The sequence below is a fragment of the Morus notabilis genome, unplaced genomic scaffold, assembly GCF_000414095.1.
Source record: "Morus notabilis unplaced genomic scaffold, ASM41409v2 Scaffold317, whole genome shotgun sequence".
NCBI lineage: Eukaryota > Viridiplantae > Streptophyta > Magnoliopsida > Rosales > Moraceae > Morus > Morus notabilis.
Genome location: NW_010363634.1, coordinates 91,908 through 101,897, shown reverse-complemented (window position 1 = coordinate 101,897; position 9,990 = coordinate 91,908). Strand labels below are relative to the sequence as shown.

Below are 9,990 nucleotides of genomic sequence, written 5' to 3'. Positions count from 1 at the left end.
CATTCACGCGCAATCATCAGCGCGTTCCATCCCGGTCTTGCGTGGGTCCCACACCTGCTCAGTCCAGCTGACCGCCCACTCTTTCTGTGCCAGCTATCCAACGCGGACCCCACACCTGCTCACGCTAGCCTGCTTTTCCTCTCCGCGCGCGCCAGCTGTCCTGCTCTCTGACCCACGCCAGCACACGCCAAATATTCTGATCGCGACACGTGGCGAGCTGACTCCCTCTTGCCAATTACATTGCGACATGTGTCTCCTTAATGTGCTAAGCCCGAATTTCTTCCCCAAAATCAGAGCAAATTGCCCGATTTTCTCCTCAAATCATATATCTGATTTATCCTAATTTATGTGTAATTTTATTTTGTTTTCTTTTCTTTTGTTATTTTCTATTTTTAATTATTTGTTTCCTTATTTGACGGGCAACTTCTAAACACTACAAATAGGGGGTTAGCCTAAGGTTTTTGGAAGCTTTTAATATTCAATTTTTTATCGTCTTGCTCTCAATCTCATATTTTCTCTCTAGAACTTGTGAGAATGTTTTGCAAGCTAGGCTAAAGTTATTTTGGTGAGGTAAAAAATAAACTTTTATTGAGTGACCCAATTCGAGCTTTTGATTCCTTGTGCTGTAAAGTACAATATCTGAATGAATTAAATCTCATCTATCTTTCGTTTATTTTTTAAAATATTGTGTGCTAATTTTTATGAGTTCAGTCTCGCTTTTCTTATGTAATTATGTCATGCACTATTTTGTTATTCAAATTATTTTGCAAATTGTATTTTACTGTAATATTGTTAAATTGATATATTGTCGATTTTGGATAACTTGTAATAATAATATTTTCAGAGTCAACATAGAGATTTAATTTATTCGATCCTTTTATTTTTGTGAATCAAAACTTGAATTGGTAAATGAAACATTAGGGATTCTCGACACCTTACTATTTTTACTACTGAATTTCCTTCACACAAATCTTCTCTCCTTTTTATTTGTAATAAAGTCTACAAAAACTCCTTTTTCTTTAATTCACTTGTTATTTATTTTTCTCTAACGTTCTTATTCTGCTAATCTTTCTTGTTATTTTTTTACCTCTCTGTGGAAACGACCGCCCTTCTGTGCTACAATTGACTGCTTGTGAACATCACTTTTGAGCGTTAATCAACAACCATCTTACATGGGGAACTGGAAGAAACCATTTTCATGAAGCAGCCTGAAGGGTTCATAGCAGCTGGAACTGAAAATCAGGTATGCCTCCTTAAGAAATCTTTGTATGGTTTGAAGCAGTCTCCAAGAATGTGGTATAGGAGGTTTGATGAGTTTATGCTCAATATAGGATTTACCAGGAGTAGATATGACTGTTGTGTTTATTACAAAGGTCATGAAGTAGTTAAACCTGTTTACTTGCTCTTGTATGTGGATGACATGTTAATAGCAAGTGAAAATTCTGATAAGATTGTAAATCTGAATAGTCTTTTGAGATCAGAATTTGAGATGAAGGATCTAGGGCCTGCTAAAAGAATTCCTGGGATGGAAATTCTCAGGAATAGAAAAGGGAATGAATTGTTTCTGTTTCAAGGGACTTATGTAAAAAGAGTTCTTGAGAGGTTTGGTATGAGTATGGCCAAATCAAATCAGTGAGTAGTCCACTAGCACAGCATTTTAGGCTATGTGTACAATAAAGTCCTGATACAAAAGAGGAGAAAAAGTACATGGAGAAAATCTCTCATTCTAATGTTTTGGGAAGTATAATGTACTCAATGGCATGTTGTAGACCAGACTTAGCATATGCTTTAAGTGTAATAAGTAGGTTCATGGCTAATCCTGATAAGGACCATTGGGAAGCAGCAAAATGGATGGTGAGATATCTACATGGTACGGCATATTATGGACTCAGATATGCTAAACAACAAAGTAAGAAAGGAGGTGTTGCAGGGTATGTAGACTCGGATTTTGCAGGAAGTTTAGACACAAGAAAGTCTCTGATTAGGTATGTGTTCAAAGTCTATGGGAATACTGTAAGTTGGAAGTCAAATTTACAACCTGTTGTAGCTTTGTCATCAACTGAGGCCGAATATATAGCAGCAACCGAAGCAGTGAAGGAAGCAATTTGGCTTCAAGGTCTGGTTTCTGAGTTGCTAATTCAGAAGGAGATTAGAAGAGTAACTGTGTTGTGAAATAATCAAAGTGCTATATGTTTGACAAGGAACCAAGTTAACCATGAAAGAACAAAAATGTTGATATCAGATACCATTTCATCTGGGATGTTGTAACAGAAGGCTCAGTGACAGTCCAGAAAATTACAACAGAGGGAAATCCTACAGACATGTTGACAAAAGCACTTCTTGGAACAAAGTTCAATCATTGTTTGGAATTGCTTGGACTGATGAAGGTCAGAGAATCAATGCTCGAGAAGAAGCGATGCTGAGACACAAAGAAGAATATTGAACCAAGGTAGAGATTGTTGTAAATAATGGTTCCAATATTCTGGTAAGAATAGAACCACTAGTTAGGAAAAATCCAAGTTGTTACTTAGTGTGCCAGATGGCATGATCTGAGTGGTGAGCAATTTGGGGGCATTTTGTAAAACTAATAAAAGGGATTGATTTAGATTCGTTTTATATCAGAGTATGTATTTGCTGTTTTAGATAGAGAAACACAGAGATATAGAGAGAGAAAGTGAATTGAATTTGTAATTCTTATTGTGATTCTTGTATCTGTGAATTGCTTATGCAAGTAATAAAATCCTCGAGATTTCTCTGAAATATGGTGTGTGATTTCTGGAGATTTGTGAGATTTAGAAGCAGCTGTTTTCTTTACAGCCCTTTCCTGGGTTTATACTACTCAGAGACATGACAAGCATATAATTATCTGTCAAGCCCATCTCTTTTTGGATTTGAATCTGTGGTGCAAACTGAATTTGATGTTGAAAGTGTTATAGTTGGTCAGTGTTTAGAAGTATAAAAAATAAATAAATAAATTTTACGATGAGAAGAAAAAAAAAAAAAAAAAAAAAAAAAAAAAAAAAAAAGGAAAAAGAAAAAACAATGAATTATATGAATCATGTGGATTTGATGATGAAAGTGTTATAGTTGGCCATTAAGGAATTACATACATTATAAATAATAATAATAAAAATAAAAATAAAAACAATGTATATTGCGTCCTTTGACCTCATTGAGTTTGATTAGATGAAACAGCAGGCATGACTTTTGTCTCTACATGTTACATATAGAAAATCGCTTAAAATCTCTGGCCATATATGCATATATGTGTGTGTGTGTGTGTGTATATATATATATATATATATATATGTTTGATATTTAAGCTATAGATATGTCAAAACTTAAATTGCCGGTTGAGCACACAATACAACACTTTAATTATTTGTTGGGGTCCATCTAGCAGAAATTGTTTTGATAAGGAATGGGAACTAAATTCAGACTTTTTTTTCTTCTGACGTCTAATCCAAAGGCCTCAGTCATGTCTAAATCCTCTGGTTTGATCTCATCAGTAAGAAATTTCCAATCGAAATGGAAAAGCAATTGTGCCAGAGTCAGCTCAACAACAGCCGTACCAAATATAATTCCCGGACAAATTCTTCTTCCAGCACCAAATGGGATGAACTCGAAATCCGCACCCTTATAATCAATTGAACTATTCAGGAATCTATCAGGGTAAAATCTCTCCGCATCTTCCCAATACTTAGGGTCTCTCCCGATTGCCCATGCATTGACGATGACTTTTGTTTTCGCGGGTATCTCGTATCCGTCGATAAAACAGCTCTGACTCGACTCTCTTGGAACTAGTAAAGGAGCAGGAGGATGTAGCCTCAGGCATTCTTTGATCACTGCTTTTAAGAATTTGAGTTCATGAAGTCTTGTTTCGTCTACGTTTGCTTTTCCATGATAAACCCTTCTTACCTCTGCTTGTGCCTTTTCCATCTCCCTCGGGTTTTTCAGCAGTTCAGACATTGTCCACTCTATAGCCGTCGATGATGTCTCACTCCCGGCACTAAAAATGTCCTGAAAAAACAAAATTATGAAGACCATTGTTGGAGAAGATTGATTGCAAGTAAGTAAACTAGGGATGTATTAATGATTTCTCAAAACAAACTACAATGAAGAATATGCTTAGGCTGTACTAGTCCTAATGGAATTGTATCAGTAGTCTATTTCGTTTTTCATCGTTCGAAAAGCTAATCAAGACAATATTTTAATATGAAGTATATAAGCGCAATCGCGATTTTATACTTACCAAGAGAACAGCTTTGATATTGCCATCAGTTAGAGGATGTTCAAGATCACCGCATTTCTGAAGCCTTAGGAGAACATCAACCAAGTCTTCTTCAGCATCTACACCATCAGATATCACTCCCTTCTCTTTCTGCTTGTGGTCTTCAATTATAGTCTCAAGAATCCCATCAATCTTTCGGTGCAGTTTCTCAAGTCTGTGCCTCATTCCACCGATCAGTTGAAAGGCTTTAAGCGAAGGGTATAAATCTGATAAAGAAAACCCTGCAGCCACCTCTGAGATCTCCTTAACTATGGATATGAAAGCCTTCTCATCATTGGATCTTTTACCGAATGCCGCTCTTGCTGTAATGCTATAAGTAGTGGAAGAAATTTTCTCGCTTAGATTGATCGATGAACCTTCACTCGCGCGTATCGCTTTGGTGAAATTTAGCACTTCCTCTTCCCTTGCTGATCTGAACGATTGGACACGTTTCGCGCTTAATAGCTCCATGGAGCAAATTTTCCGAAGCTGTCTCCAATACTCTCCGTATGGGGAAAACCCGATGTTTGTCGAATCATAAGACAATATCTTGGCAGAAAGAAGATATGGTCTGTTGGCAAAGATAATGTCATGAGTTTTCATGACTTGTTTGGCGATTTCCGGTGAAGAAACGACGATGTTTGAAAGTTCACCAAGCTGTAAGTGCATGAGGGGTCCATACTTATTGGCCAAGTTTCTAAGAGAGTGATGAGGTAATGAGCCAACAAGCTGGTGCAAGTTTCCTATAAGCGGTAATTTCCATGGTCCTGGGGGGCATTTTGCAACAGAATTTTTTGTTTTGTGGTTGTGCACTATTTTGACTACCATGGGCAAGAAGAGGAAGAAGGTAAAGATTATAAAGGAAAGAAGAGAAAGATCCATGGATGGGATTTGAAGCATTGAAGAGAATTTTTTTCGTTCTTGCTAATTTCTTAGAAAAGGTTCTATATATACACCTGTTTTAGTCGTTATCGTTTACTTTGCATATTAGCCTCCATCACCTAGATTCATTGTTGATATATCATATTGTAAGCCGTTTTGATTGACCAGGGAAAAAATATTATAAGCCACTTGGTACTGTGTTCATATATCTATATATATATATATATATAACTATTTTAATGGTTACGTATTCATAACTTGTTACCACTAAATATGAATTAATTTTTTTATAATCTGTCATGATAAGAATCTAATTTTATTAGTTGTTATTAATTTTTTTGTCTAATTATATAATTTATTACAACTGTCGAATCAATAATTTATCACTAAAATAATTATACCCATTGTTAGGTAAATATTCGAATAACTATTAATAATTAGTATCAAGGAAAGACGTGCATCCCAATTAATTTTACTCCCAATAGCAAAAATCTATGAGTTCATATTATCCAAATAAGAAATGCGGTTTTAACATACTCATTTGAAAATGGTATTCAATAATTGGAATCGAAATAGAGAGATTTAAAGAGACTCTCATTTTTTGTCTGCATTTATGTGTTGTCCAAACTTCTTTTCTACTTATATATTCATGTGCTATTATATAATCTTTTTTTTTTTTTTTGGTTAATATGCTATTATATAATCCCTTGAAAAATGTTAGGTATGTTATGAATAGTAACTGTCAACTTCAGTTAAAATTACTATGTAGATCAGTGAAAATTACTGTTCATATCAAAATTTTTATTGTATAAATAGTAACCGTAAATAGTAAATACTGTATAAATTATAACTGTGAATAATGTTAAAAATTTTCTTATAAATGAGTTCTAAAATTTTTCATTTTGTACACTTTAATAAGATTAATAAAATTCTCTCTCTCTAGTTTCTTTCTCTAAAATTTTCTTCTTTGCATTTTCTTAATTTTCATAAGACGGTTCACTTTAAATGTCACTCTCTAACTTCTCTTTTTGTTAATTGTCTTTAATTCTTCCAAGGAAAAGAATCAAAATTTTCAACCATCTTTTTACGCTTTATTACAACCATGCCATTAGATTAAGCCTTTTAATTAAAAAAAAAAAGGTTATTAACTTTATAATAATGCCACGCTTATTTTTTTTATTCTCATTTATTTTTCTCTTAAATGGTTATGTTGAATGGAGTTTCTCTGAAAGGACGGTTTTTCAGACCGTCACTATTTGATCATGTCAAAATCATATTAAATTAAAAAAATATGCATAATAAATAATTTATAATACAAATTTAATTACTCTAAATAAAAAAATTACCAATAGTTTATTTTTTATAGTCCTACCATATAAGCTCTATATGTTAAAATATTAAACTTTTATTAGAATCTAAAAAAAAAAAAAAATATATATATATATACACTCATTGTTCTATAAAAAAAATAAAATAAAATCATTGCAGACATTGCAGTACAGCAACGCTAGAGTTTAAACAAACAATTGCTTTTTTTTTAGTAAATAGGTTAAATAGATCTTTTTATGAATAAATAAGTTAAATAATGAGAATTTCCAAAATAAAAGACATTTATACAAGGTCAAGAATATTACATGTAAAAAAGAGTCAACAAAACAGTATTTATTACAAAAAAAAAAATGACGAAACTGATTAAACGCCATTATCATAACTTCTTGTGTTAAATTAATTGGCTTCATGCAGTGGTATCTCTGTAATTAAGTAAAAGGATGGTTTAGAATTTTGTTTTTTTTCTTAGAATAATTAAATAATAAGTGGCAAAAGGAGACGTTAGAGTGAAAAAGGACGTGATATTATGAGTGATCTTAGCATTTCTTTAGCTCCCAATAATTATTGCCGAGTTTAGTTATAAAGAATTACGAATTTTAGCAGCAAGCTCTGTGAATTACAATCATATGTGTGAAAGTTTTAAAAAATTAGGGTTAATTTCATAAATGATTCTTGAGTAGTTCTTGATGTTTACTTTTAATCTCATTTTAGTCCTTAATTTTTTAAACGTCACACAATTAATTTCTGAGATTTTATTTTATTCTAGTTTCAGTCATTTCGTTAACTAAGTGTTAAAATTTAATGAAATCTGTATAAATTAAAAATTAAAATTTGAAACAGCTAAGATTTTGAAATTATTTGTGAAAATTAACTTTTATTTTTTTAAATTATTTTTATCTCTAAATTTTATATATTTTTAATTTTATAAATTTTATCAAATATTTAATATTAAAATAATAAAAAGATTAGAACTAAAATAAAATAAAATATTAAAAATTAACATTGAGATGTTTTAAAAATTAAAAATTAAAATAATATTACGGGTAAACTTTAAAAATCATTTGCGAGATAAATTCAAGGAACTATTACAGTAACAACTGACAACTGATACAGCAGCAGCCTCTTATAAGATGAGGGTCCCATACACGTCTTTTCTAATAATAGCGTGTATATCGAAATTATGGCCGAAGCAGTTTGACTTTTCTGTACCAAATCAGGAAAAATTATAGCAAGAATGGCAGTCCTTTTTGAATGAAACTGATGGATGGAGACAAGTATCCAAACCCCGGACTAGATGCATCCCAACATGCGTAGTGGTCATAATTCACCCCACATTTTTCGGGGCACGAAATTCTTGTTGGTCCTACTGGCTAGTGGATCATAATTTTGATATCATTTGTAACAACTTGCTGCTCCGCTTGATATTATATTTTGTTTGTATTAAACCTAAACCCATGAAGTTTTAGTTTTGGGTTTTACCTCAAAATACTTCGCTTCATATTATATTTGTTTTTTTTAAACCTAAACCCATGAAGTTTTAGTTTTGGGTTTTATCTCAAAATACTTCATCCATGCGAAAGAACAAGTTCGAAAGAAAGGCAGCTATTGAAATGATTCCTCTCTCCGTCCAGATCAAAAAATGGATTACTTTTTAATTTCTTGGCTTGATTTTTTTTTGCTGATCAATTGTTGGCGTTTTTGAGTTACTTAGGACCTGTTCTTTTAGAGTGTGACTTGAGTGTAATTTTTGAGTTGAATTTGAGTTATAACTTGAGTTGAAGTTATAATTTGAATAAAATTGAGTAAAGTTGAATAAAGTTATAATTTAAAAGAACGTGAACTTAAATAAAATTGTAACTTGAATTTAAATTTTTTTAAAATTTTATTGCAAAAGAACAACTCTAGATACCGACTTATTTGTGACGTGTTGTATTTTTAGTTATGATATTTGTGGGTAATTAAAATTTTTCTTACACATATGTGTAGGTGAATAGAATTATCTAGACATTTTTTGACGCCCGAATTTGACACCAAAAAATTGCACAACGGCAAAAATGCCAGAGAAAGTATTGCTGACATGGCAAAAATGTGTGGGTAAAACTTATTTTTATCCACAGATAATTTTTTAGTTGTGTACCTGTGTAGGTAACATATGTATGTGTAGGTGACTAAAATTACCTACACATTTTTTAAAAAAATTCAACGACTGTGAAAATCCCATCACGTGGAATTACTGGCGTGGTAAAAATGTGTGGGTAAAGCATATTTTTACCCACACAAAAATTCTTAAATGTGTGGGTAATGAAAGGGTGGAAAAATAGAGTATTACTTACATATATTTATGTGTAGCATACTGGAATTACCTAGACATTTTTTAGCACCATATTTGGCGCCAAAAAACATTCAATGGCGGCGAAAATCCCCACACATAGGATTGCTGACGTGACAAAAATGTGTGGTTAAAGTATATTTTTATCCACACATAATTTTTTAAATTCGTGGGTGAAAAAGTGGGGATATAGACTATTGCTTACATATACATATGTGTAGATAACTTTATTGACTGCAAGCTTCACTGAGTAAAGAGCCATCAGTTCATCAAGCTTCATTAACGGTACATTTTTAATCTCTTCACTAACTGTCACTTTATAAGCAAATATTTTATAAAGTAATTTCAATGTCTTTGTCAACATTTTTTCTCATAAATTTTTTCACTAAGAGTGAATGTCTCATTAACAATGTCACACAATTTTAAATTAAAATCATAAATTGTTTCATTTGCATGCATATGAAGATTTTCAAACTTTGTAATGAGGATTTGGAGTTTTGATAGTCACATCGCAGCCGTACCCTCGTGTTGTCTGCAATATTTCTCAAACATCCTTAATTGATTCACATGTTGAAATGAGTTTAAATTGATTTGCGTCAACTCCGTTGAAAATGATATTTAGTGCTCTTGAGTTGTTATTAATCAAATGATCTTCTTTAGAAGACCATTTTTCTTTAGGTTTTATGAATTCTTTCCCATCCTCATTTTTTGTAACGAGATGTGTCCAATCAGTTAATACAGCACGTCACGTCTTCTCATCAATTGTTTTGATGAATGCCTTCATACAAGCTTTTCTATAGGAATAATTGGAACCATCAAAGAGAGGAGGGCGTGAGACTGAACCACCTTCTTTCAGAAAATTCATTCATGCTACAATAAACTAACTCCCAAAATCTCACCAAACAAAGAGTTAGTGAACAACTCTGATGTACAGAAAATATGTATGTTAAATTTGTGTTTGACTAATTTTATTAATCATTTTTAAATTAAGATAATTTTCTTAAAAGTACTCTTATTTAAACATTTTTCTACTTCTTGTATGTACACCCTAATTTGTTTTCTATTTGATTTGTTAAATATTTTTTAATTATTTTCAAATATGCCCTTATTTAAACATTTTTTTTCTTCTCAATAACTCAAGTATATGTAATATTATTCAACTCTGGTATAAAATATCACT

General features: G+C 32.2%; 1 protein-coding gene across 1 annotated transcript; it reads right to left on the bottom strand.

The window, feature by feature from the left end:
- Positions 1–3,130: 3,130 nt before the first annotated feature.
- On the bottom strand, positions 3,131–5,174 carry LOC21411634 (cytochrome P450 71D10). The gene is made up of 2 exons (XM_024169858.1): positions 4,253–5,174; positions 3,131–4,020 (listed from the first exon to the last, which is right to left on the bottom strand). The coding sequence occupies exons 1-2, from the start codon at positions 5,168–5,170 to the stop codon at positions 3,397–3,399; spliced, it is 1,542 nt and encodes a 513-aa protein (XP_024025626.1). The 5' UTR covers positions 5,171–5,174; the 3' UTR covers positions 3,131–3,396.
- Between the last annotated feature and the right edge of the window lie 4,816 nt (positions 5,175–9,990).

Coding starts and splice junctions, on each gene's coding strand:
- LOC21411634 (XM_024169858.1), bottom strand. CDS start 5,170: ATGCTTCAAATCCCATCCATGGATCTTTCTCTTCTTTCCTTTATAATC. Junction 4,021..4,252: donor ATATCAAAGCTGTTCTCTTG/GTAAGTATAAAA, acceptor TTGTTTTTTCAG/GACATTTTTAGTGCCGGGAG.